Source organism: Puma concolor, chromosome B3 (genome assembly GCF_028749965.1).
Source record: "Puma concolor isolate L17-30 chromosome B3, mPumCon1.1.hap2, whole genome shotgun sequence".
NCBI lineage: Eukaryota > Metazoa > Chordata > Mammalia > Carnivora > Felidae > Puma > Puma concolor.
In genome coordinates this window covers 110,611,718-110,639,657 of record NC_141672.1, presented here as the reverse complement: position 1 = coordinate 110,639,657, position 27,940 = coordinate 110,611,718, and the positions used below count along the sequence as shown (strand labels likewise).

General features: G+C 54.8%; 1 protein-coding gene across 1 annotated transcript in view; it reads right to left on the bottom strand.

The window, feature by feature from the left end:
* Positions 1-27,671, bottom strand: part of SMAD6 (SMAD family member 6) — a 77,662-nt gene extending 49,991 nt beyond the window's left edge. The window contains exons 1-3 of the mRNA XM_086711016.1: positions 24,854-27,671; positions 17,189-17,245; positions 13,453-13,530 (exon numbers count right to left, since the gene is read on the bottom strand). Of these exons, the coding sequence (XP_086567142.1) occupies positions 13,453-13,530; positions 17,189-17,245; positions 24,854-25,664 (946 nt within the window). The 5' untranslated portion in view covers positions 25,665-27,671. The remainder of the gene's footprint in view (positions 1-13,452; positions 13,531-17,188; positions 17,246-24,853) is intronic.
* Between the last annotated feature and the right edge of the window lie 269 nt (positions 27,672-27,940).

Sequence of the window (27,940 nt, the reverse complement as noted above, 5' to 3'; positions counted from 1 at the left end):
TCAAAGCAAAGTCAACTCACTGCAAGGGAAAACCAATGAAAGTTGGGGGAGCAAAGAGAAGCCGCTATGGGCTGCCCAATCCCTGAAGGCTTCCTGGAAAAGGAAGGCTTCTAGTCGGCCTCAAAAGACAAACCAGATGTAATTCAATCAAAGGAAAGGAGCTCTCAGGAAGGGGCGAACCAAAAAATCCCTCCACCCCTAACGTCTCCCCCACCCATCCCTGGCAAAAAGCAGCGGGCAGCCCGCAGCCTAGGCACTGCCTTCTAAGCAACAGCTTTGGGCCAAGGGGAGGTGCAGGCATGACAGCAGAACGTCCGGGCACCATGCGTCAGCCGGGTACCCACATGTGTCCCCGCATCTGGGCAGGAGGGTCCGGCTGAGGGCTGGCCCCGAATGCTAGGCTTTCACTTTCTCCTCTTTTTTTTTTTTTTTTTCCGTGGACCTGAATTTGGGTTTGTCTGGGGAGTGTTTTCTTAAGCCCAAGTGTTTTTCCTGCAGCCCAGGCCCGCCCCCTCCCGCCCCTCCTGGGCCGCGTCTGAGCAGCGGCCAGTGAAACTGCCTGGCTCTCCAGGGCCGCCTTTGATGCGCGCCCCTCTCCAGACTTCAATGTCGCTGTGTGCACGGCCCCTTTAATAAGTTATTTCCGTGGAAAACCCTGGTAACTCGGTCATGAATCAAGCCTATAAACACCTCAAACCCATCAAAGCACCCAAGAAAGGGAGGGGGCGGGCGGGCAGAGAAAATCTCTTACGGTAACTCACACACTGCTCCCTCAGAAGGGCCAGGCTGCCCTGTTGTCAGGGGCCCCACTGGGGCAGAGCCAGCCCGCCCAAACAACCACATGTCACCCCGGCGTCCTCGGATCCAAGGCCCCGAAGGACACTGCCTGTCTGTGTGTCCCCGGGAGCGACGCGAGAGTCCCAACCCAACGCCCAGCAAGATTTACAGCCCAGAGCGGCAAACCCGGTCGGCTGCTCCCAGGGTACAGGAATGTAATAGTTTGGCTACCGGTGAAAGGCCCAGTTTATTGGAAACACACTTCTTTTCCAATGTTTGGTTTCCTTTCGCTCTTTTCTCCTTTTTGTTTTTCCCAGCGTGCACTGCCCAGGGCCTTCGGAAAGGACATGGGGCTAAAATCCTACCTCGGGGGTAAAGCGGGGAGGCGGGCTGGGTGACCACTTGGGAGCCGTGGGGCCAAGGACGGGCACTGCCCTCCTCCGGTCTCATCTGCAAAATGGGTGGGATGAACCAAGAGTTCATCCCAGAAGCATTTCTGACTGAACACCGTGGTCTCAGGACAAGAGCCTGGCAGGGCCTGGAATAAAGCTGACCACACATTTAATGCGCGGCCCAGCGACTCAACTCCCGGCTAGATGTCCTTACGTCCACAGAAAGGCCTATCCAAGAATACTTACTGTCACCTCACAGGTAGGAGCCCCCAACTGGGAGCTGTGCCCAAGTGGCCATCAGTAGTCAGATGGGTACGTTAGCCTAGGGGAACCATGGTGGGTACCCATGGAATCCTCTCCAGCAGTGAGTGAGTGCTCACAGGTGTTCACAACAGGACAGGTGAGCCTCCTGAACATTCTGCGGCATTAGAGAGCCCACGGGACTGGTGGAGGAAATGGGTGACTGGTGGTCAAAGAGAATAAAATTCCAGTCACGAGATAAACATTCCTGGGGGTGTGATGTGTAACGGGGTGACTACTGTTAACAGGGCTATCTTGTACATTTGAGAGTTGCTAAGGGAATAGACCTTAAAAGTAACCATCACGAGAAAAGACAAAATGTCACTATGTGGTTACGGACGTTTACTGAACTTAGGCAGCAATAGTTTTGTAATCTGTACATATGTCAAATCATTATGCTGTACACCTAAAACGAATACAATATTGCATGTCAACCGTATCTCCATTTAAAAAAAAAAGAAAAGGAAAGAAAAAGAGAAGAGCCCATGGTATAGGTTTTCCATTTGTGCCAGCTTCAGAAACAGGAAAACTAGCCTCCGGTATTCCAAGTCAGAACAGAGCTCAGCTACCCATGCAGAGAGGGGGGCGGGAGGCGGTGGGAAACGCACGCGAGAGAGAGCTTTTGAGGTCACATTATGTTTCTTGATCGGGGCAACAGTAACACAAATAACAAATACGCTCAGTTTGGAAAAACCGTTCACTTGGGATATGTGTGCTTTTTCTACACACATAGTACACAGCAATAAAAAGATTACATTAAACAAACAAAACCCTACACTCTTGAGCCATACAAACCCATCCTCTAAGGATACGGTTGATCCGTCCATCAGTCAAAAGTATTTCTGGGGCACCCACCACAGAGCAAAGTCCGGCCGTCCCTGAAGTGGCATTCAAGGCCTTCCCATGGACCTCACTTCCTTCTGCCCTGCCAGGATTATGCCCATTCTCAGAGAAGCATCTTCACATCGCCTTGCCTTTGCCCAGCAGCTCCCAGGGCCTGGGGTGCCCTTTCCCCTGTGGCCTGGTGAAACCCTCCATCTGACCTTGGCCCCAGCTCTGCTCCCCGCATCCCCTGCAGCCTCCCTGGGTAGCTGCTGTCCCCCAGCCCACACTCTTTCCTTGGGAAACAGCATTTACCCTGCTTCTCTAGGAAGTGATTTTTCCCCCCAATCTTTCTAATTAGATTCTAAGTTTCCGGAGAAGGCCCTGCCTTGGGTACCTTCTCCTTCATGCAATCCCACCCAGCATGCTAATACTTAGTCACCAATTCACTTCCTCACATTCACAGAAAATCAAATGCACACCAGGCACCATACGTATGGCATCTCCAGGGCATCCATGAGATGTTGCCAAACCCACTTGTCAGAAGTGAAGTAAGGCTGCAAGAGGGAGGTCTGTCTGACCTCCAAGCCTGGGCTTTCTGCCCCTGCCCTGCTGGGTCCCTGAGCATCCCGTCATCTATACGCCTCACTCCACACCATACCTCAAGGTCCAGAAGCAGGCCTGGGCAGAGCTGACTGTCTCATTGCACTTTTTGGTAAGGCTATTTAGATCCAGGGAGGCGTCCGGGCAACAAGGAGGGCAGCGACTTTCTTGAGCCATCGGACAACCCACCTCGCTGCAAAAGATGAAAACTACACCAACCTCACGGAGTTGCTGATCAGATGCTCACCTTTAGCTGAGTGGCTTTGAGCAAGTCAAGTCTAACCACCTCCCACACTCAGTTTTCTCCCTTGAAAACTGGAAGTTATGACACCTGTTTTAAGGCAGTTTTGAGATGCCATGTGCACCCAATCCCCAGAAGTGATCAAGCACAGGCTGGGGACCCCCGCTATAGGAAAGGCTCCGCCTTGAGGAGGAGATGGCCAGATCTGAGTTCTTAGCCCTGGCTGCATATTAGAATCGCCTGGGGAATTTTTAAAAATCCTGATGCCCAGTCCCTCCCCAAGCATTTCCGGAATGGGGTCTGAGCTTTTTAAAAACTCTTCAGGGAAGAGGGAAGTCTAATGTGCAAAGAGAACTGAGAACCAATGGGTTAGACCTACTGGCCCATTTTACAGAGGGAGAGGCTGAATGGAAGCAGTTTGAGACCAAGACAGGTGGGACAAAGCCAGAACTGGGACCCGGGTCTCCTGGCCCCCAGGCCAGGTTCAGCACTACTGTTAGACTCCAAAGAAGCCCTTGGGGCTCTCTCTGGCCTTTGTCCTGTGAGGAAGAGGGCAGGCAGCTAAGACACAGCTGGGCAGCCAGGTAGGAGGAGATGGGCCCTCTCTGCCATTCTTGGTTCCTCTCTCTGGTCAAACAGCAATGGAGGCTCCAGAGGCAGGGCTCCCCCAGTCCATACCAGGGTTTCCTTGAGCCTGAGACACACCACATGAGCTGAGAGAGTACAGGGGTGTGGAGAGGGCATGGCATCCCTGTGAAAGCTGTTCTGTTTTAAGCCCTCTGGAGGGGGGGCGAGGGGGCCTTCTGTGAATCACAGACACCATGCCAGTATCTACCGCACTCTGGGCCCTGAGCTGGGCACTAGGTGGGGAAGACCCAGGCCCTGCCTCCCAAACCCCATTCCCAGCATCTGCCCCCTGAGAGCAGCCTGGAGTCCTTGTTTTGTAAAGTGTCCTCTCTTCTCCTGCAGCTGTGGCGGCAGGTGGGAATGACCCATGACCCGTTCCCCCCATCCCTCAGCCCAACAGGGCAGGACCCGAGGCCCAGAGAGAATGTGTGGTTTGCAGAAGACCACACAGCTGCCGAGTGCAAGGCTGGGAGCCCACAGGGCACCTGGGGAGCATATCCCCTCAGTGTCGGATATAAGGCAGAGGATGAGAGGACCCAGGGAGGGGAGCAGAGACAGGCAGAGGGGTGGGGAGAGACATAGCCTGGGACTTCCAGGGGCACACACATCTTGATGGGCAGATGCAGCCAGCCTGTCTCCAGAGGTGCCTCTGGTGCCATATTTCAGCCCATTCAGCCCGAGAGGAGGGGGACAGAGCCAGAAGGTGCACTCTGCCCCTCGCTGTCCACACCCCCCATTCTAGGCTGGGTGCCGGAGCCCGCCTCCCCACCTTCTCCCCCACCTGGCACAGAAGGCCTAACAGCCCAGTTTCTCCCAGCTCTGTCCCGTGCTGGCACAACCCTGGACAACTCGGAGTGATTAAAATGGTTTCCAGGCTCCTATCTCTGAGCTCCTACCTCTCTTTTTAAAGATCAATTAAAGTCCTGGCAATGATTCACCTTGCAGTCTGGGGCAGTGGCTTTGATGTCTGCTCCAGACATGAGACCTCTGTTTTTCCCAAACCAGAAGCTTCTACCACAGGGTAAGGGTAGTGTCCCTCCCTCAGGCCAGGGCACCCCTGCTTTGCAGGGGTGCCACCCCCCAAGGCCTTCCCCTCTCTGGCCGAGGGGTGCCCGGCCCTGCCAGGGGTGGCGAGGGGAAAGGGCCCATAAACAGCAGGAATTCTTTCCACAAAGGGCAACTGGAAAAGTGATGTATCTCTGCTTCCCTTGGCGGCCAAGGGGCACGGAGGGAGAATGTTTAATATAAAAACATCTGACAAAGTACCTTCAGGATATATTTTCTGCATCAAAGAAGGAGCTCTTGGCAAAAGCCACTCTACCCTGACAAGGAAACTTTCGAGTGCGGCTCCCGATTGTTACAGACGCCCAGGGAAAGCGTGCCAGCGAGGACAGGAGGAGGGCGAGCCACCGAGCCCGGCAGACAGATGGTTGTGATTAGGCTGGAAGCAACCAACTGCATTTTCTGGAATTTCAGGTCTCCTCGGAAAACCTGCTGGTTCTCCCGGAGATGTGGGCCGCCTGAGGTGTAGTGAGGGGTAGGCAATGGCTGCCTCCGTCTCGGGCCAAAGCACCCTGGGCAGGAACAGGACGCCCCCTGGGCCCAGCAACCCCCTCTCGGAAACCTGCCCACCTGCCATCCCAGTGGTCGTTCATTTACTCATCCAGCAACCATCTGATGAGCAGACTTCCTCTCTGGGGCCTGGTGACAGTTGTTCCTGTCAAATCTGGGGGGTACCCAGGGCCACAGAAGCGCCAGAGGAACAACCATGTCAGTCCTGTATCTTTCAGGGGGCAGGAAGGGCCCTGTGCCAGAGACTGGGGAACCCGACAGGAGCCAGACTGCCTGGGTTCTAATCCCAGTTCTAGTTTTCTAGCTGGGTGACCTTGGGTAGGTTTCTTAACCTCTCTGAGCCTCAGTTATTTCTGGCTAATAAAAGTAGCTACCTCACAGAGCTGTTGGGAGGATTCCATGAGTTGAATACATGCATGGCACTTACAAGGTGCCTGGCACAGACCTCGGGATTACCCGTGATTCTTGAATATGTGCTACAATCTTATGTGTTCTCTCTCACTCTGTGTCTCTTGGTCCTGGGCAAGAAAAAATCGTCCATTCATCCCTTCATCCATCCCACAGCGACCTCCAGCTATGGGCTAGTCCCTGTGCTGGATGCCAGGCAAGGTCCAGAGCCCCTTCGGGACCAAGTATATTCTAGAGTTCTTCTGGCCCCAGTGACCACAAGCCTTCTGCTCTAATCCATTCCTCCAGATTCAGGACAATCTCGCTGGATTCATCTTTCCCTATTCCCCCATCTCACACATATTAACCTTCTGGCCACAAACAAATTCAGAACACATGGTGCTATTATACACCTCCCTGCTCCTGCACAAGCCGTCCCTCGTTTCCAACACGCTGTCTATACCCTGTTGTCTTCTTGGTGAACTCCTAGTCATCCTACAAAACCCAACCCAGAATCACTTTCTCCTTGAAGCTTTCCCTGATACCCCATTCCCACCCCAACAGAGTCCCCAGCTCTTGTCTCTGTGCTGGTGCTAAGCCTTGCCCATATTTCCCCAGCACTTAGCACCAGCAATCATTCACCATTCTTTGCTTGCGGTCCATCTCTCCTTCTTGACCATTAGCTCCTAAAGGGGAAGGGCCAGGCTTTCTTCACTTTATATCACCTGCCACTGGCATGCAGTAGGTTCCTAATAAACGTTCAAGACACTGACGTCATCCCAAAGCCTACCATCAGGAAACACACCGGCCCTGGGGTCCTTTGTCAGGGACCCCAATGAGTATAAAAGCTGTGTGATTTCCGGTGACTCAGTTGCCCTCTCTGGGCCTTGGATTCTTCATCAGTCAAGTGTACCCCCACTCCAAGCTTTAGTGCTCCAGGGGGTGAGGGATACAGGACACCGATCCCCTCCCTCCGCATGGCCTTGTTCCAGGCATAGTTCTGCTTTGGGACAATGATGAGAAGCTAAGATCCTACCAGGCCAGAAGCCCCAGCTCCCTGCACAACCCCTTGAGGGCCAGGATCCGGTACCCTCTGCCTGGAACACACCATTACCGAGGAGCCCCTGAGATCAGTGGCCTAATGGCCCAATATACAGCTGAACAAACTGAGACTAGAGAGGTGAAGTGCTTGCCTGAAGTCATGCCACAGGGTAAAGGCCAAAACCAAGCCCAGAAGCCACTCCAGTGTGCTGCCCTCCATCCTACAGTGCTTCCTGCCAAGCCAGGATGACCAGACCCCTCCACAAACACCTGGTCCTCCCAGGATGCTGTTTATTCCCTGTTGTCTTCTGGGTGAACAGAACACCTCTGTCACTGCTGCCTTTCACCCCTCACTGTCTCCATTCCAGCCTCAGACAACCAGCCTAGGAAGAATGGGTCCTTGTGTGACATCCCAGGAGTTTTTAAGGAGAGAAAAAGGCTTTTCCCCCGCTCTGGTTGGTCAAAACTGAAAAAAAACAGTCAAACACGCTTGATGCAAGTTCCAAATGCTGCCAATGTTGGAACCAGAGGCAACTGGTCCTTCTCCTCAACTGCTGCCCTGAGAGAAGTCAAGGAGTCTAGGGCTGTCTTGAATTGGAGATGACAAGCTGGTCCTGGCCCAGGAACCCAGCATCCATCCAGGTCCACCACCACCAGGCCAGAGCCTGACCCAGGGGGATGGACAGAGCAAGGGTGGACCACCCCCAAAAGCCAACTCTTAACTCGTGGGCACCAATCTGGGTTCAAGTCTAAATGTGTCAAGGCACCGTCTGCCTTGAACTCCAGGTAAGACTTCCTTCCTGCTCTCCAAAGCCAAGTGAAAGCCCTTTTGCAGCTAAAACTTTACCCCTCTGCCCTCCAGCGCTTCCTCCTAAACCACTCGGCACACAGCACCTAGACCTACAGGCAACGAACACTGTCATGTGCCTGCAATGTTTTCCGGGCTCTGCCTGTCACCCGGGTGCGATCGGTTTATAAAAACTGGCTGGGCCGGACACTTACCTGTGCACTCTGTGTATTACAGTAAAAAGTTTTTAACAGGACTTGGCTTCCCCCTGCCTCATCTCCTGCCAACACCAGGTGCTTTGCTTGCTAGCCCCTCTAAATCCCTTTGCTTTTTCAGCATCAGGCTGTTTTCTCACCTCCAGACCTTGGCACCTGCTATGTCTTCTACCTGGAATGCATCTACCCACCCCCCAAACTTGTCTCTTTTGTAGGCTCCTATTCATCCCATAAAACCCAACTTGGACATCACCTCTTCCAGGAAGTCTTCCTGGGCTGCCTTCTCACCACACCAAGCGTCTATCCCTAATCTCTTCTTCCTCTGGACGGCCTGTTACACCCCTCCTCATTATTACTGCATCTTCCCCTGACTGTGAGTACCATGATGATAGAGATAATGTAATTTTTATCTTCTGAGCTCCCAGCCTTAATCACAGTGCCTGCCACGCTGTAATGGCCACACCTACCATATGCCGTGTGCCAAGCCTTGGCTGATTCACGGGCATCATCTCATAGTAGCTAAGTGGCTGTCCCAAAGCCCCACAACTAGGAAAGGGCACAGCTGGGACTGGAACCCGGGGTCCAACAGTGCACAGCCCGTGCTCTTCAGCCACTTTGCTAGAGAAGCTCAGCACACATGGAGTGAACTGAACTGAGCACCCTGGAGAACAAGGGGCTCTAGGGTCTGTGGTGGATGGGGGTGTCTGAGGAGAGCATCTTGGAACCTAGAATCAGGAAGCAGCAGGAAACAATACCGCACCAACATGCTCCTCTCCAGCTTCCGGAGCCACCGATGAAGAACATCAGACAGCGCCAACCCCAGAGGGTACCTCTTCAGAGACCACTGAGAGGAAAGGAGGCAGGTGTTTGGGCAGCATGGACCCCCCTTGGTTGTAACCTGGCTCTACTTGCTTATGCTCTCTGTGTGGCCCTCAGCCACTCTCCTAACCTCTCTGAGCCTCTGTTCCCAAACTCTGTCAATCTACAGAATGCAAGAATCCTAGAGAACGAATTGTGCCCTCAAGAAGCTTACAGTCTGGTTGATGGAGGAAAGATACATGCAGCTGAGCTCCCACCCCGCCTCCCCCCCTCCCCACCACGTGGTCCTGTGTAGCTCCCTTCCTTCCCTGGGCTTTTCCCTCTTTAAAGTGAGGGACCGCCCTCACCGACACAGCTCTAAAGAAACAGCATGCTCTGAGGACTGACCGTACACATATCCAAAGTCGGGAAATGGGACAGCCCTGTGACTGGCAGCTTATACCACACCTTGTATACCATAGGTACTTACTAAAGGCACTTGAATAGCTATCTGATAGGCACTAGAATAGGCTACCAGAGGGGAGTCACTGGTTCCTGAAGCTGCCCCAGGGCTGCACCCCCCCCAGCCCCACAGCATTGGAATGGGGCAGGCCTGGCTTCTAAAGCAACACAGCACTTCAGGCCCTCATTAAACGTTTGGCCCAAAGCTCACTCCGCACCCAGCACGGAGCCTGGTCTGGCTGCTCTTTCCCACCCAGGGCATAATGCTCCTTGGGTTATGCTCTTTCTGTTCTTCTAGCCTAGGGCAGCCAAGAGCTAAGAGAATCCTGCCCTCCTCACTCATCCCTCCACAGAATGACCATGCCTATGTGGCCCTTCATCCTACAATTCTTTGAATTATAGCATATTCTACTTTCAAGTTGCCAAGAAGGGTTGCCTACCAGCCACTCACACTTTAGTGTGAATTTAACTAGCTAATCTTGTTTTGCTCCCTAAACTAAACTGAAATCAAGGGAATGGGAGAAAGGTAGAGGTGTCATGGAGGGGAAAAGGATGGCCTGAGGGGGCTTTAGATAGTCAGGGGACAGCGTCCCAGGCCCTGAGTTAGGGAAGGAATCCAGAGCATCAAGCTTTTGAAGGCACCCCCAAAAGGAACTCCTAGGTTGTCAAGACTCTGGGTGTCAGGGTCTTTAGATCTAGTGGAAGCTGTGCATTCTGCCCTTCACTGAGTAATCTTGGTAGAGTCACTGTCCCTCCTGAGCTTCAGGTTTCTCATCTGTGTAGCAGGGATCATGCATCTAAATGTGGAGCTGATAAACAGATCAGATGAGGGTGTCCTGTCAACCACTCAGCAGAGAGCTGACACAAGAAAGCCTCCTGTCCTGCTGCCCGCGCCCCCGCCCGGCCACCCACATGCCCTTGCCTGCCCCGGCTATGACTGCGCCTCAAAATGCCCACCATCCCCCTAAAGTGGCCTCAACCACAGAACAGGAAAGTGAAGCCGAGACCTTGGCGCTGGATCAAAATAGAATGCTCCAAGCTAGGCGCTGGGATTGACACTGAACAAGACCGACAAGCAGGGCTGCAGACCCTGCTCAAGAAAGGGGCCAGGCTCTCAGGAACAGCTGCCCTCAGGACTCCGGGAGGCAGAGGGGGCTGAGGCGGCTGGCCGGTGTGGCCTCTGGGTGGTCTGCAGGGTTTGCCCAGTGGTGACAAGGATAAGCACAAAGCCCTACACCTCTCGCCAGCCCCGCACCCCCATCCTCAGTCCTTAAACAGGGATGGACTGTCCCAAGGCTCTACCCTGTCCCCAGCCCCCACCAGGGTGTGTCTCAGGGAAGGGGATGGGAACGCTAGCTGCGGAATGCCAGGCAGAACCCTTGGGGCTGGAGGGCTGGGCAGTCCCAGTCCAAGCCTGCCACTCACAATTCAGGAATTGGGGCAGCCTGCCCAGCAATGAGCCTCAGTTTCCTCACCCATAAAGCAGGGGGAATCACATCTGTCTCACTGGCTCGTGGTAAGGAGTCAACGAGATGGAGAATGACCAGCTCTTCTCAAAGTGCTCAGTAGTGAGTGTCAAGAGCTGTCAACTGTTGACAACAAGAGTGGCGGCATGATTATCTGTCCTTGACCATCAAACACCCTGGCCTGGCCCGACACATTCTGCCCATCATCTTTCTGACCTCACTTCCCACCCTGCCAGGCACAACCCTGCATTACATCCTAGCCAGATGGACAACTCCTACCTTCATCCACTGAGACCTGTCACCCCTCTGGGCCTTCTCCTCACCCTGCGGGGCCTCCCACCCAGAGCCTGTCCTCCAGTGTGACAGCTACTCCAGCCCCAAGCCTATGAGCTCCCAGGAGGCAGGGGCAGTGCCAACGTACTGCCCATTGGTCCTCAGATTCCCAGAGCACGAGTAAGCTGGAAAAGCTGAACAGGGAGCCCCCGGTGAGGGAGGAGACGCATTAAGTCCCTGGAAGGGGCCTGGGTGACCACCTGGGGAAGGTTCCACTTGCCTACTGAGACAACCCAGATCTCAGACCAAAGCCCGCCAGATCCCATTTGATCCCCTCAGTGCCAATCCCAAACTTCCTCCTCAGCTCCCCTAGCCCTTCAGAATTCCAAGTCACTGGATGCCCCCCCCCCCCCCCCGATTTTCTCATGAGAACCAAGTAGTCCTCATCTACAGTTAAGAACAGCAGGGGCCTCCTCACTGGCCATCACCACACACAGCTCTGGGATGACTGGGCAGTAATCCCAAACACAGGGCCCCTGGGCCCTAGAGGCAGCCAAACCTATCGACCCCAGGGCTCCCAGAGACGTCCCTCCAGAGGGCGCTCTCTCCTGGTTTCCCTAAGTGCTCTGGGGTCTGCTCCCTCCTGCCTGAGCCACACACCAGATCAGCTCTGGGATGATAGAGATCAAAAGAGATTGGGGTGCCTGGGTGGCTCAGTCGGTTAAGCGTCCGACTTCAGCTCAGGTCATGATCTCACGGCTCATGGGTTTAAGTCCCGCATCGGACTCTGTGCCGACAGCTCAGAGCCTGGAGCCTGCTTCGGATTCTATGTCTCCCTCTCTCTCTGCCCCTCCCCCACTCATTCATTTTTTTTTTCTATCTCAAAACTAAATAAACATTAAAAAAAATTTTTTTTAAAAAAAAGAGAGACTATATCTGCAAACGTACTGCAGAACTCTACAGTACCCCCACAAATGAGAATTTCCACCATTAACTGGGGGGATGGGGGTTGGGGGGGATGTCGAAAAATTACCCATCCATCCAACCTACCCCAATGCAATCACCTAAATTAAACACATCCTGAGGGCTGGCAAAGGCACAGAATCATGCATTCAGAAATACCGTTAAGCCTCTTGCTTCAAAATTATATGTGGCTTCCTTCTACATAGGAAAAGGAGAAAAAAGAATGGAGTGAAATATTAACTTCTTACATTTGTCTGGTAAGGTCTTTCAGGGAAAAACACTACAACCAAGTAGGGGCCAAAAGGCACAGAGGAAACCCCCGATTAGAGGGGGCCACCAGAGACCAGAAGGCAGGGAGGACCCCGAAGCCCTGGACCTCAGTACCGGCTGAGCCCCACTATGTGACCCCGGGGCAAGTCACTTCTTGCTCCAGCTTCTAGTTTTCCTATCTTTGAAACAGACATACTCTTGCGACCTCCATGGTTGTGATGGAATACGGAATGAAGAGGGGCTCAGACATGGGAAATGGCCAGGCAGCCATGCACAGCCAGCATCGTGTCACCCTTAGAGTCATGGGGAGGGGGTGGCAAGAATGACAGACAGATCTTCACGTGAAGGAATGGACGCAATGGGGATACAGTCAGCCCTTGCAGGAAAGGGGGGACAGAGCAGTGGTTATAAGCACAGTGGCGAGTGGTTCTGCTACTATGTGACCCTGAGCGAGTCCTTTACTGCTGTTCTGAGCTGATGCATGAAAAAGGGGCCCGTGCAGAGGAAACACTAAACAGCTATGGTCACGGCTATTGCTATCATGACATGGGCGTGGGGCAGGGGAAGGGCAGCTGCGATGCAGACAGACAGAGGCCTTCACGTGGAGACCCAGCCATGCCCACTTGGGAGGCAGCTCCAGCCTGAGTGGCTGTCACACCACACAGCACAGATCCAGGCCACAAGCCCCAGCTGTCTTCACGGCACACCCATCCATCATGTTCCCAAAGGGTCCCACAGACCTCAGCACCAGAGTCCCTCCTGGCCCTCGATGCCCCCCGGGCACCACCAACCTCTGATCTCCTAAGGAAGGGTTGGTTTAGGTAGGCCCAGGAATGTGAGGCTCCCTGTGGCCAACTCTTAATTGCAGGGGATTGGGAGACTCCAAACTGGGGTTCTCTCTGCTTCCCAGCCCAGCATCCACCGCTCAGGGAGAGACATGGAAGCTACCAACCTTTGGCAAACTCCTCGTTTGCCAGACCCTCTGTCCAAGCTCGTTCTACCCACTCGACCTCCACTCTTCTGACCCTCCACGTCTGTCCTTCCCCAGAGGTGTGGACAGGAGGAGAAACCCACAAAGATAAATATATACAAACACATCCACTCTGGGGCCTCTTGGCAGCTGGGAAAAGAGGTTCCCCTACTAAAATGAGGGATAGAGGGTCATGCTGGGCTTTCCCTGTTTCCATGAGACAAGGAGGAGTCCACTGGTGAACACGTGGACCAACAGGCACTTTCAAAGTGACCATCTTTAGATCTCATTCGTACAGATTGTCGTTAACCCCAAGGACGCCAAGGATGAAGACAGAGACAGTCTTCCTATCCAAGAGGTGGGAGGAAAGGGGAAAAGAAAAGGAGGAAGGAAATCAAAAAGGCCTCCACCAAGCCCCCGCCCCCAACCTGTCCCCCTTCTGTGAAGTTCAACACAACAGCAACGTGCAAGGACAGAAATGCCAACCTGAGAATTCACCCGGGGCGGTGATGAGGGAGTTGGTGGCCTCCGTTTCAGTGTAAGACAATGTGGAATCAGATAGATCTACGGAAGAAACAAAAAGACAACTCAGTTGGCTGCAGGGCGCTCCTCTCTTTTCTTCTCACGCATCTGTGTGTGTACGTGTGCATGTGCACACGCGAGTGCTTGCAAAGGGCGACGTGTCCCTCTCAGCTTCCTGATGCCACTCTGTAACTTGGTCCCGCGATCACGCGAGACCAGGCCAGCCGGCCCTGGAACTTCCCTGGAAAATGCTGACTGCTGCAGCCCTCACACCTGAAAAAGTTTCAACTGCCCTGACCACAGAAATAACCCAAGTTCAGGGGACTGAGCAAGTAGCAACTTGGAGCCTCTGTGGGTAAGGTTAAATTAAGCCCCTAAACAATTCATAGTTGCTGTGCTTAATTACAACCATTAAAATTCTTAAAGTTGTTCCTTCTTGCTTCCTTCCTTCCTTGCTTCCTTCCTTCCTCCCGCTGGAGCTCGGGAAGCTCTGTTTTAACAAGTTACCAGCCATCCTCACTCTGTCCCGCTTACACCCCTCTAATTAAGGGCTCAAGCATTTGCTCCCAGATTAACTTTTTTTCTCGCTCTTCCCTCCTCCACTCTTTAACATCCAAACCTGCTCACGGAGCAACTTTCAATGCCTGGACTGGTTTTTTTAAGGCATTCTTTTTTTTTTTTTTTTTTTTTTTTAAGTAGTTTTAAGTACTTTGTATGGCATGCATTATTTGTTTTTCCCTGTCTGCAGTGCGGTGAGACGAGGAAAAGAAAATCTTTGGCACGTTTTCTCTTGGACACTAAGCTACCACCTTGACAAGCCGATGCCTTTTGGGGGCAGGCAGACTGGCAAATTTTTTCCTCTGCGACCAGCTATGGGGCGTTGTCCATGTGAAGGCGTCAAAAGGTACGTTCTGTGAGGTTGACAGCTCATCACCTTCTTACCCAGCTCAACCCAGGTCTGGCTCAGTGGGTCCCACCTGACCAACCTGGGGATTCCTGGGACCAAAACCGTTAGCCAAGGCCCTGGCTAGCTAGAATTCCATTCGATCCTGTAGGATTTTTTTTTTCCCTTTTACCACATGGTTTGGGGAGCGGGAAGATGAAACGTTAACCAATTCTGGGGGGGGGGGTGGTTTGGGGTTTTTTTGTTGTTGTTTCCCAATTGCCAGATGCTGACTGGGTGTTCTGGGTTTTATTTTGCTTTTTGGTCTCATGTGATCACAGAGGCTTAGAAGTGAACTGACTTTCTGTTTATGAAAAAGCAACAATGCAAGGAAAAGAAAATAATACAAAAAATAGCCCGGACTATTTATCAGGACACGAAAAAGTTATCTGCTGCTAAAATGTGTTAGGAGGAAACTACGGACACATGGAAAATCTCTTGGAAACAAAAATAATAACCCCAGTGCCCAAGTGGGAACTTCTTAAAAGCGTTTGCTTTTTGGATCTAATGTTCCCAAAGTGCAACATCGCAGGCTGGACCCTATTCCTTGCGGGAGCCGCTGTAGAGCCAACGTGGGCAGCTCTGTGAGGGTCCCAGGCATGGGAACGGTTCCCACCTTTCACAGCTAGTAAGTCCCTATCCTGCATCCTTCCAAACCCTCCCATTTATTGCTTCTAGCGAGGCCCTGACATCTGATACCCTGCAGTGGCTGATGGAGAAAAAGAACACTCCCAACTTTGATCACTGCTCGAGCCCCAGAGAGGGACCCTGCTTTGAAGCTGGAGCCCCAGGTTTGAGTCCAACCTCCACCATCAGTCATAAGAATCAGGGCTCACCAACTTCTTCTGCAAAAGGCCCCAGAGCGAATAGTATTTTCAAGCCTTGTAAGCCACACGATCTCTGTTACAGCTACTCAACTGTGTCACTATAGCATAGAAGCAGCTACAGACAACATGGAAACAGGCAAACACGGTGATATTCCAGCGGGATTTTTTTTCACGGATGCTAAACTTTGAATTTCATGTAATTTTCACATGTCAGGAAATATTACTCTTTCGATTTTTTTTTTTTTAACCATCGAAAAAAGTACAAAACATCCTTAGCTCACGAAACATACAAAAAACAGATGGCAGGCCATAGTCTACAGATTCCTGAGCTATGTGACCACCAGAAAGTGTCATTTCCTCTTTTCCGGGCCTCAGTTGTCCCATTTGTAAAATAACCGGGACACCTGTTGATTTCCAAATGGTCATTCTGCAGGGCCAGGCGGTGTCCTGATTTTTGCTGCTTTATCACAGGCTGACCTGCAATTCCTCGGGGCAATGATCCTCGACATTCGAACTAAGGGGCTACATTTACTAAGAACCTTTGAGGGTTTTCCCCCTCTCTAATGGATCTACAGATCTTCTAAGCGACCAGTGCAATTATGTTGACTTGGGAAATGCTGAGACAGGCCTGTGAGGGAGGGATGGGGAACCGCTGAGCTGAATGGGGTTTCTGCCTCAGCCCTGCTGCTCATTAGCTGCAGGGCCCGCTCCAGCCCTCAGCCAGATTCCTCATCTATGAAGTGACAGGGTCCCACCAGATGACCTCTTCGGTTCCCCCAGAAAACTAAATAAAGCTCCTCCATGCACGGGATGACCATCCGTGGGGAAAAACAATGAGGAAGTTGCCATCATTAAACCACTGACTCACACACCGTCATGGGACAGGCTCTGTCCTCCTAGGCTGAAGAGGTCAAACTCCTGAAGGGACCCGGTGGGCATTTCTGACTGCACAAGGCGGGGGGGTGGGGGGGTGGGGTGGCCTGGAAAGAAAACTGGCCTGGATGCCTGAGAGTCTGCGACACTTAGAAGTGACCTCCCAGATGATGCTGACACAGGCTACTGGGAAGAGGCCTTTACCAAAAACAAAACAAAACCCACTTCTTGTGGTCACTTGGTGGAATGTGTGAGCATCACTACTGTGCTATCGGACTTTGGAAGCTTGACTCCCACGGGAACTGCCTGGGTCGCAAAGTTTCTCTCTTGGTACTTAGTAAAGCCAAACGAACTCACCCCATTCCTGGTATCCTCCTCTGGGGGACCCAGCAGGGCCAGAAAACAAGCCACTGCTACTTGTAAAACCACATGCAGCTACTCCAGAATACGAGCTGCTCATCTAGCCCCAAGGGTTTCCAGAGAACACTTCTGACTCTGAATGGGACCTGCCTACAATGACATTACCACCTCCACAGAGCACACCCCGGGGTCGGACCACGCCAGGGGCTTTCTGCACCAATACACGGATTTTCTGCACAGTCCGATGGTTGTTTCTGCCCAGGTGAACTTCCTGGCTTAAAATGGGGGGAAAAACACCACCCCTCTCAAAGGGGACTTCATATGCTCTACCTATCTGTCATAGTGCTAATTAACACAAGTCAAAGGAGAACAACCAAGGGCTGGGGGAGGGAGAGAGGAAAAGAGGGAAATACCAAACCCATCTCCAATGAGGTGCTTAAGTCAAAACCCATTCATCTCCCACAGGCCCATGTTTAAAGGTCACAGAGAGGTTAATGATGAGCCGAGGAATTTCAAGACGTAAATAGCCGGCTGCAGAGCCTGGGTCTGCTTTGGCCCGACCGGAGGTGTGTTTGTAAAACTTCGCCCCATCTCAAAGGCAAACCAGGCCTGCTTTCCCCCCTCCCCTCCACACCCCTGAGCGCTGAGGCTGGGCCCTGGACTGAAAGGGAGCCGGTGGGAAGGAGGACACACTTACCCAGTGGCTTGTACTCGTCGTGAGGAGACAGCCGAGAATAGGGGGGCGGTGGTGATTCTGAAAGACAGGAGACAACGGGTCACTGCTGGGGTGGGGGGGAGTTCACACCTGGGGGGGTGGACCTGCTTTTGATCATCGGTTTCCTCAAATAATAAATCCAGCCCCCAGGAAACTCTCCTCTTTTCCCACCACCTCTGCTGCCCAACAGATGAGGCCACGTGGCATACAGACCCGGCTGGACTCAATCCCTCCTCTGCCACCTTTGGCCGTGTGACCTCAGGCAAGTTGCTTCACCTCTCTGAGCTTGTTTCCTCAGCTCTAAAATAGGGACAATAATCACAAAGACCTTCCAGGTGTGCCAAGAGGGCAAAAGAAGACTATGTCAAACAGTTCTTGGTATTCTGGAAAAATACATGCACAAACAGTAACTGTTACTGTAACAAGTCAGAGCTACGGTTCCCTGATAAAACACAGGAAGCTCTGTTAAATTTGAAGTGTGGACATACGTGGTGTAATTTTTAGCATAAGTATATCCCTTGCAAGATTTGGGACATACTTACACTAAAAAATTACGTGCTGTCTGTCAGAAACTCAAATTCAACTAGGCATTCTTTAGTTTTATTTGCTAAATTTGGCAACTCTAATCAGCACCGAGCATGAGAGACACAGAAGCTCCTTCCAGATCAGCTGCATTACAACTGACATTCTTGGGGGCAGGGTGGAAGGTAAGATTGGCTAGATCCCAGGAAGTCAACCCAGCTACCTAGATGAGAGACCTTAAGCCAGTCACTTCCAGCTAGCTCTCAGCCTCAGTCTCCCCCTTTGTAAAGAGAAGGGGTGGCCCACACGTTCTCCGTGGCCTCCCATCTCAGACCCTCTGTGATTCCTTATCGTCTACGGTATTTTTCTTTGGGTTTCCTTTCATTTGCCCAAAATACTCCTCCTTGAAAACATATATTTTGTCTTCAGAAGAATTCCTTAGCCTCTTGCTTTAGGGGAAGTAACAATTTGCTAAACTAAGTAACAATTTGCATGAATGAAATGACCCTTCATTTTCCCTAAATGAAACTAAACACCATCAAATCGCAAACTAAAACAAACTCTCGGTGGTAGTAAAGTGGTAATAACTATTATTAGGCAGGTATCAGTAATGACACAAGGGGTAATAAGTGTTTTTCGCAATGATAATAGGGCACAATTAGCTGTAGGAGCATTTGTTTTTTGCTCTGTACACCCAATGCAGCTTGACTTCTTCCCCACCCCAGCATTTCCAGCCTGAAATTACTTCAACAAAGTGAGGGCTCTGAGGTCTAGAAACAGGGAATCTTTTGTGGACAGGAGTTTGAGAGAAGGAAAAGTGAATCACAGAATAGCCACTGGGGACAGAAGCAAACATGCGCTGAATGCCTACCCTGTTTCTTCCTCCATGCAGGGCATTTTCTATTTCGTTTATTGTGTTTCATTCTTCTGGGTCTTAGGTACAGAGTGGTTAATCATGCTCATGGGTACCTATTCTTATTTTGTCCTTTCTCCAAAGTAAATAAGATGGCCATTATTATTCCCATTTTACAGATGTGAAGACTGACTTGCCCAGTGTCCCCCAGCCAATCATGATGGAACTGGAATTTGGGCCCGGGCCCGACTTGGCTCTACATCCCAATGACACAGGCAGCAACAAGAGGCAGCCCGTATCACACCGCCTCACCCCAGCGAGGTCCAGCACGTCACGGGCACAGAGAGGGCTCAGTAAACATCTAAAGTCATTATCCTCATGATGGTGACGAGGATAATGGCAAAGTTCGGGCCGTGTAGACAAAGGTGTGGAGAAAGAGGACCTAGAAGGAGGCCAAAGGGGTGACTCCAAGGAGATGCCAAGCCAGACTCGAGGGAGGGAACTATCTGCCTTCAGTAGGACCCACGTCACACCCACTGGCGCAGGCCTTGGGAGGGGCTGGAGACCAGACTCAGCGAGGACCAGCCTTGCTTCAGGACACGAAGCAGTACGCAAGCGGGGCTAGAGCTTTACCAAGAAAGACAGTTGAGGCTGGCGCTCCCACTGTACAGTGACCACTGAGGCCTGGACAGTGGGAGCGGCTCCCTCAGTGCCACACGCTGAACTGGTCATAGAGCCAAAGTCAGGACCAGAAGCCAGGTCTCCTGATCCCCAGCCTCATGCCCTTCCCACCACCCCACTCAACTTATCAGAAGGCCTGCAATTCCTGGGTCAGGGCTCCTTTTGCAAAAATCTGATCTGCTAAGGCTCAGGCCACACATGGTGGGGAGGTGGGGGGGTGCTCCGGACAGCTGCCCTCCCAGATCTGTCCCCCGAAAGTAAAACCTGCCAGCGATGGGCCGTGGAGGCTGGAGTCAAGCCACTGTAATCAACCCCAGGATTTCACCCAGGGGCTGCTTACCTGGAGCCCAAAGCTGAAAATACAGGGGAGAAGGGCTACTGAAGTCCCCTCTTGAAGGAGCTGCCTGAGACAGCCACCACCCATGGCCACACGCAAGCTGGGTGTGTCCTGATGTGAATGAGGCACAAAGCGAATCTACAAACTTGGAACGTCCATCTCACCAGCGAGGGAAGCACTGCAAAGCTTTGGGGAGGGACCTGACCAGGCCCCCACGTGCTCCAGCAGAACAGTTCGCACAGAACTGTTTAACAACTTTAGAGGCTGGAAGCTGAACGCTACATTCCATCCTGGGCAAGTTCAAAAGTATGAAGGCCCACAGACTCCGCCACGAGACACGGGGATTTATAATGTCAGGCGGTCACCCAGGTCAGCTGCTGCTTTCAACGGATGGGGCACCCGAGGTCCGGCCAGGTAGGCCACAGAGGAAGGCACAAGATGTTATTTTACTTCAGCTCAACAAAGGGCCAGGCCAGGCGGGAACCAACACCCGGTTACCTTTTTTGAACACCTGAGTTCTTCTGCTCACCTACCCTAAGATTCACTCTTTGAAAGTGTTGAATTCAGTGCTTTTTAGTATATTCAGAGTTGTGAGACCACCACCACAATACAATTACTGGACATTTTCATCACCCCAAAGAAGCCCTGTCCCGTTAGCAGTCGGTCCCTATGCCCTCAACCCGTGGGCAACCACAAATCTACTCTCAGTCCCCGTGGGTTTGCCTATTCTGGGCATTTCACACAGACTCACATAGTAGGAGGCTCTTTGTGGGGGGCTTCTTTCACCCAGCATAATGCTTTTAAGGCTCATCCGTTCAATAGCTGCATTCTTCTTTATGGCTGAATGATACTCCATCGGATGGATATACCACATTTGGTTACCCATTCATCAGCTAATAGACATTAGGGCTATTTCTGTTTTCTGACTTTTAGGAATAATGCTGCTATGAACAGTACTGGGTAACCTTTAACCGGCCCCTCTGCTTCACTCCCACACTACCAGGCCCCACGGATCTGGGAGAGTGGAGCCCTAGGTCATTAACGCAGGTGGACTACTCAGTACTCGAGACAAAAGGACAGAAGAGGAAGTGTGGGCTGCCTCCAGGCCCTCTCTCCGCTCCCCTCCGAGAAGCTACCTGATGAGTGAGTGCCAAAGTTGTGTTGATTTTTCGGTAATAAACTTAGATGCTCTAAGCTTGAAGGGGAGAGCCCCCCCCCCCCCCCAGAGCCCTGCAGGCTCCTCTGAAAGCAATGGACATGAGAGAGACAGACAGACAGACAGACATCAGACACTCCAGCCCCCTCAGACATCCAGCCTCAGGCATCAACTTCAGGAATCTCCTCCAACTTCCTTCAGAAGTAAGAGCAGTCAGCCAGGGGCCAAGTGTACCAGAAGGTTAGTGCTCAGCTCAGCTCGGCCCAAACGTGCCTCTGGTTAGCCCCCTAGTGGGTGGAGGGGGGTGATACTTAGCCTTTCGGGATCTGGACCCTAATTCTAAAGCCAGAAGAGCTCCCAGCCTCTCCCAGTGCCTGGTAAGGTTTCAGTTTGGGATAATGCCTTCCATCCCCACCCCCTTTGAGCCCATCATCTCCCTTAGGAAAGGATCCGCTTGCCTCCCTGGGCCTCCCGGTTGCCACCTTCCGCAGGGGGTGGCTGTGGGTGGGGAGGGGGCCTCCCGAGTGCCCTCCCCTCCACCCCCAGAACCTGAAGGCTCAACCTCAAGCCCGGGACGGGAGCCTCAGAAAAGGAGCTCCTGGCGCTTTAAGGCCGGCTGAGCCTAATTGCCCAGATTCCCCCGGCAGCCAGATAAACAGCGCGGCCGGCTGGCGCCAGCAAGAGGCAAACTGCACATTATCACCCCTTCCTCACCTCCAAGGAGGAGCTCCGCGGAGCAGGGCGGGCGGGCCGAGGGGCCGCCAGAGGGGCGGGGCAGGGGCTTGGAAGCCCAACTTGAAATTGATCTCATTTCAAAGGGATAATGCCAGGCCAAATAAAAGGAAAACTTTTTAGCCCATTCTAATTCCTATAGTCCTGGCCTGGGAACCCTGTGTTTTCCTAGGCGGCCTCCTCCAGTCGTTTAGAAGTTCTCTCTCGCTCTGTCTCTTTCCCTGGCGCAATTTGGATAATAGTAATTTACTGAATATAATTACAGAAAAAAAAAAAAAAAGTAGTGAAGCAAAGAGCAGGAGATTTATTCCAAAGTTAATGGATACTTTCAGGAGAAAGGAGCTGTATAAACACAGGTTAAACTGTGATTAAAGTATTTCTCCACATTTCCGTCCACATAGGCACCAAGCTCAGCGAACTGGCTTTTCCCGCGACAGAAAGACACACAAGAGGGAAGGAGAGCTGGGGTCTGACTCCCAAGGGGTCGAAGGTGCAGGGCAGGCCGGGCACAGAGGAAAGACCCCCACTTTCTGAGACAAGCATGGGGGAGAGGGCAGGGCAGGGGAGGCAGGCCTGTGTCACCTGGAATCCGCCCATATCAGACCCTAGGGATTCTGTCCACCTCCTCACTTTACCCATGGGAAGGGGAACTGGCCCCAATGTCCCAAAGCAAGTTGATGGATGGGAGCAGGGTTTGCCCTGAGCAGCAGGGGTCAGCACTGCCCAGAAAGGGGCCTCCTGTCACTTGGGCTCCCTGTGGGGATCAGGTGGGCACTGGTGCCCCTCAGTTGGCCTGCTGGGTATTCCGGTATACTCTCCAGCTATGTGCCTGCTATCCATGAGTGTGTCTGTCTTGTCTGCCCCAGTGCCCCAGCCCTCTTCCCTCAGAGCCCTGGACGGAGCAGTCTCCTTATCAGGATGCGCACGGCTGAGCTCCAGCTATGCACCCGCCCAGCTTCAGGAGCCAGGCTGGCGGCCAGGCAGCAGGGGTGGGGTGGGCAGCAAAGGGCTCCCCAGTTCTCGGTCCCAGCGGCCCAAGCCACCAGGCAGGGGATGAGGCAACAGGGTCAACCTGGCGCCTACTGAACACTCTTCCCAGACCATGGGTCCCCCCCCAACTGCCCCCAGGGTGGCTTGAATGGGGGAAGGAGGGGGAGGGCTGGCAAACAGGCAGGAGACACAGCCCCTGCACCAGTGCCTCCTTTTGGGAGGAGAAAGGGAGAAAGGGAGTCAAGTGCCAACAATGCTCAGTCTAGAATGAGATGTGGAGAGTGTTCTAGAGCCACCCCCATTCCACTCACAAGGAGACTGTGAGGAGAGGTTATTCACCCAAGGTCAAACTAGCCTTACTAGAGAGCCTAGGACCAGGTCTGTGGTGAAGAACTTCCAATGCAGGGGAAAAACTGCCCCCAACCTGTACCTGGCAGTCTGTGAGGCTCAAACCACCCCCTAAGGTGACTTCTAATCCAAGGTGTAGAAACAGGGTGGGGGGAGGGGGCCTGTCTGTTGCTCCAACATTTCCATGCCATCCCTTCCGGCTCACACACCTGAGCTTGCCTGGCACCTTGACTCTCGGCTGGCCCTCCCCTCCTCCTCCATGCCCACCTCCCCAACCCATCCTCCAAGGTGGTCTCCAAACAGAGCTATGGAGCTCCTGGAGGGGATCCTGTTACCTGCACACCCCACAGCGCTCTGATAGTTCAGACCCACTGACCTGACCCTTCTTCCCCCATCTCTGCCCCATCTCCCTGCCCAGATTATGTTTCTTAAGGGCATGGGTCGTACTCCTATTTCCGCTTTCCCCACTCTGGCACCCAGTACGGTGCCTGGCACAGAGCAAGTGCTCAACAAATAGTCACTGGCAAACTGACCTGGTAAGAGAGAAAATACCTGCCAGAGCCTGCTAAAAAGCACACAGTGAGCCCCACCAATTATCTCCCACTAAATAAAAATGACGAGGGACAGGGTAACCACAAATGGGGACCTGGGCCCCAGAGTTAGGGAGGAGACAGGGTGGCAGAGGGGAGGAAGCCACTTCCAGGAGAAGCTGTCTGGAAGAGGAACAAGGGACACAGAAAGCCTACCACAGGTCACAGGTCAGGGACTGCCCACAGCCCTTGAATCAGGCCTGGAGTGACCATGTGGGGACCAGGGCGACCAGATGAATGCTGCCTCTCCCCACCTACCCCCCATCAGTGCTGTCCTCAGGAACCACCACTGAAGCACATTCCTTTCCCCTCCAGCCACTACACTGCACAGAACAAGACATCTGGGACAAATCCTGGGCCCACCCTCCCCTTCCATACTAGGTATCAGAAGATCTGTGATCTGACCCTCTATGTGCCCCCAGGCTGGGTGCAGACTCTCCAGAGGGGACAGACTGGAGGTGCTCAGAGCCCTTCCAGGCCCAAGAGCCTTTATTCTTCCAGCAGGTCTCACCCCCACAGGCCCCCCCAAAGCCACCTAAGATGCATACACCCCTAAGATGCTACAGGCAGAAATGTGCAAGCCCTGCAGAGCAGAGGTCAGAACAGGGCAACTGCAAGCTTCTGGCCTGCCAGAAGCCTCCACCTGTCCTCACCTCTGTTCCAGAACCCAGGGCCTGCTCAGGTAAGCAGTGCTGGGGGTGGGTGTGTGTGGGAAATCCCAGGAAGAGAACAAAGAAGGGAGGCAGTTCTCAGAGGTAAATAAAATATCTGGCCTTCTCGCCTCCTCCTCCAGACACCTCCAGGACCCTCTAGAAAAACTGGACACAGAATTGACAATGATGACCATGGCGGGCCCTGATATCTGACACCCAAGGGATGCTGGGAACAGTCAGGCAAGAAGGTGGTCTCCACTTTGAGAGAGGAGCTTTGCTCCGAGTATACAAAGGAACAAGTGTGACAATTTATGAACACCGGTGACTCTGGCCGTGAATGATCTCTAACACCCCGTTTCACAACTTGTATCCACCTGGATATAGGAAAGTATCGCGTTAGGTATAAATAGACTGGGATAAACCGGGAGGGGGGCGAACGACTCTGTGTTGGGCTTCCGTCAGGCCTGCCCTTCTCTTTCACTGTCTATGAAGCTACAGCGTAAGTTAGGTCCCTGAGGCTGCATTGAGAAAACTCCAATGCACTGCCTTTTAAGTCTGCCGGAGCCGTAAAAAGAAGGTGCCATTTGACACGTGTGCCCCGATACCCACTTCCCGGCCGTCCCGCCAGGGTGAGGAGCTTCCACCGCGGGCTCCCACGCACCAGGGGCACCCGGGGTAGCAGCCCCAGCTCCCCCCGCCCGCGGCGTCGCGGACCGAAGGGCCGCGGAAGGGGGCGGGGAGGGGAACCCCCCCCCCCAACGCTCCCGGCCCGCGCGCGCGCTCACCTGGCCCGCAGAGCCGGCTGAAGTGGTAGGGGTTGCAGCACACGGTGGGGCCGTCGGCGGCGGCGGCGAAGCTGTGGCAGCCGCACAGGGGCTTCAGCTCCACGGCGTGCTGCAGGTCGGGCCAGCGGAAGAGGCGGCCGAGCAGCAGCTGCGGCGGCGCAGGCTGGCCGCCCAGGCGGAGGTCGGCGCGCGGCACCAGCACGCAGCCGCCCGGCACGCCGCCGCGGGACTCCACCGCCTCCAGCAGCGTGTCCAGCGAACGCTCCTTGAGCCGCTTCAGCAGCGAGTACGTGACCGTCTTGAGTTCCTGCTCGAGCAGCAGCAGCCGCGAGCGGGCTTCGCGACTCCGCCCGCCGCCCGCCGCCTCCAGGGCCGCCCCGGCCAGGGGGTCGCCGGCGTCCCGCGGCGCGCCCGCGGCGTCCCGCTCCGAGAAGAGACAGCAAGTCACAGTCTCGCAGTCACTTTCGGGCAGCCAGCCCGGGCCTCCCGGCTCCGCCGCGTCCAGCGGGGAGCCCCCAGCGCCGGCCCCCAGCTCTGACATGGGCCTCGGGGGGCCCCCTGCGCGCCGGCGCCTCCCCGCGCCCTGGGCGCCTCGCTGTCCCACCGCGTCCCGGGGCCGCCGCGGGGCTACCGGGCGGACTTCGGAGCGGCCGCAGCCTCCGCCTTCTCGTGCCCGCGGGGCCGGCTCAGCTCGGCTGCCCAAGCTCCCATCCTCGCCGACGCCGCCGCCGCCGCCTCCTTCCTCCCGGTCGGGGACCACACGACTTCGCCAAAGTCGCCGCACCAGCCCCGAGCGTTTGGACCTGAACATACGATATCCTTTGGCGCCGGGGGTGGGGGGGAGGCAGTCTCCGGTTACCGGGGGTCCGTTCCGTCAGCGAGGCGCCGGCTGCGCGGGCCGCAGCCCCACATGAAGCTCCGCCGCCGGGCGCCGTGCAGGTCGCGCACAGCCTGTCGTCGAAGGGGCGCCGCAGGGCTGCAACATGAGGGAGCTCGCCGGGCCGGGACGGCGGGGAACACGCGCGCGCCGAGCCGCAGTCCGCGCCGGGCCAGCGGCTACATGGACCCCGGCGGCCGGGCTACTCAGCAACTCCAGCCCCGGCGCTGGAGGGGGACTGCAGGCTGCCCTCCGCCAGAAAGACCCCGCATGGGCCGGCGAGCCTTCAAAAGTTGCGCGACTGGTCCATGAGCACAAAGCGCTCCCGCCGAACCCCCCAGATGTGTCCGGGCAGCCCTGCCTTTAAAACCCAAACGCTTAACTACATGGGCTTTTCCTGCAGGATCCGAAAGGCCGGCTTGTTGATACCTTCAGCTTCCTTCTTACTCCCTGCAAAAGAAGGGGGGGGGGGGGGGAGGAAAGAAAGAAAAAGAAAGCCCAAACAAAACCAAAATCCTGGAATTGCATGCACGAAAAGCCAACTCCGTCTCAGGTCCCAGGCGCTAGATGCACTTGGAGCAAGTTTCTCCTGAACGCGGGTGTCAACACATGAGTGGAAACTGTAAAAATCCCAAAGAGCTGTTGGGAATCCTTAATTAAAAATGCAATCCACCGAGGCAGAGGTCGCAGCCCGCCCCACGCTGCGCTCGGACGCCCGGGGCGCCGCGGCTGCAGAGGTCGTCCCCCTCCCCCCTCCACAAAAAGTGCCTCGCGGTGGCCCCGCGGTCCCTGCGAGGTCTGGCGAGGCAGCGCCCGGCGGCTCTTTCTCTCGGCTCGGCTCCCTCGCTCGCTCCCCCGCTCGGCTCTCTCTCTTTTTTGTTCTCCTCAAACGCACACTGAGGGCCCCCGGAGGAGCGCCGCGGAGTCATTGGCTGCCTCCCATCATATGCCAGTCTAGACACTTTGGCGGCTCCGCGGCGCTGATTGTTGCGCAAACAAGGTTTCAAGTTTCTTAACTCTTAAAGGAGAACACGTCCCATTGCAGGGCCCGAGGCTCCGAAGGGCCGGCTCCCGGGGCGGGCCGAGCTCGGGCTCCCGCCCCACGCTCGCCCCGGCACCCCCGCCCCGAGCCTGACAGCGCCCACGGCCGGTTTTCAAGCCCGCGTCGCGCCGCGGGCACGGATGCGAGCGAGCACACCCCCTCGCGCGCGCGCGCACACACACGCGAGTTACACAAACCACGGGCGAGCGGCGCGAAGGCTCGGTGGACACACTGAGACTTGGATGCAAACGGGGCGCTTTGCCTCTCCCTGGCTTGTGCACAAACTTACAAACACACATTGCACTTTAGAGTTGGGCCAAACCCCCATCCCAGGGAAGGGTAATAAAAATGGGTGTGCTTGTGTGCCTTCCTGGCCTGAGTCTCTTGGGAGCAGGGGGCGGCCGATTTGTTACGGTAGCGGGATCTTGATGGCACAAGGTCTCCACACCCCCTGTCGCAGTCAGGGGTCTCTCTGCGGGGCCAAATGAGGGACCTGGGACGCTTGGCGCAAGGGGGCTCCAGGCTTGCCCGAGGTAGCGAGTTGCAGAGGGTGGGGTAGGGGCGGGGAGTGTCTCCTCTCCGGCTCCTCACGGTCGCCACGGCTCTCCCTCGGAGCTAGGCGGGAGGCCAGCAGTCCCGGGCCCCCTCGGGGCCGGGTGCTTCCTCCTCCCCTTTCCCCAAGTGATTCTCTGCACCACCGAGAGGGATGTGGGTAGGGGTCTTGCTCTCCCCTGCGACGTTTCACCAAGGAAATGGGGATGGGTTGGGGGCAGGATCCCGGCCCACTGGGTCCGGGACTGGCTAGGGGGCGCGGCGGCAGCAGCGGGCCGCCCGGCGCGGGAAGGGTTAAGGCCGCTCCTGCCCCTGGAGCCGGCGCGGCGGGGTACCTCCTCGGGCGCGCTCGCTCGTCCGAGGGTGGCAAAAGTTCAAGCTTGTAAAGTCGGGATTGGTCCCGCGCGGAGGGAAAAAAGGCCTGGTTACCCCCTCCCCCCCCGGGCGCGGCGCCGATTGGCCGGGCCGTGGGGCGGGCACCGCCCTCTCCGCGGCGCGCGGCGGCCCCGCCCCCGGCGCGGCACCCCGCCCCTTTCCGGGCAGGAGCCTGGCCCCGCACTGAATGAAAGAAATTCCGCTACTCTCATTGGCCCGGGGCTGGGCGCCATTCCCCCGC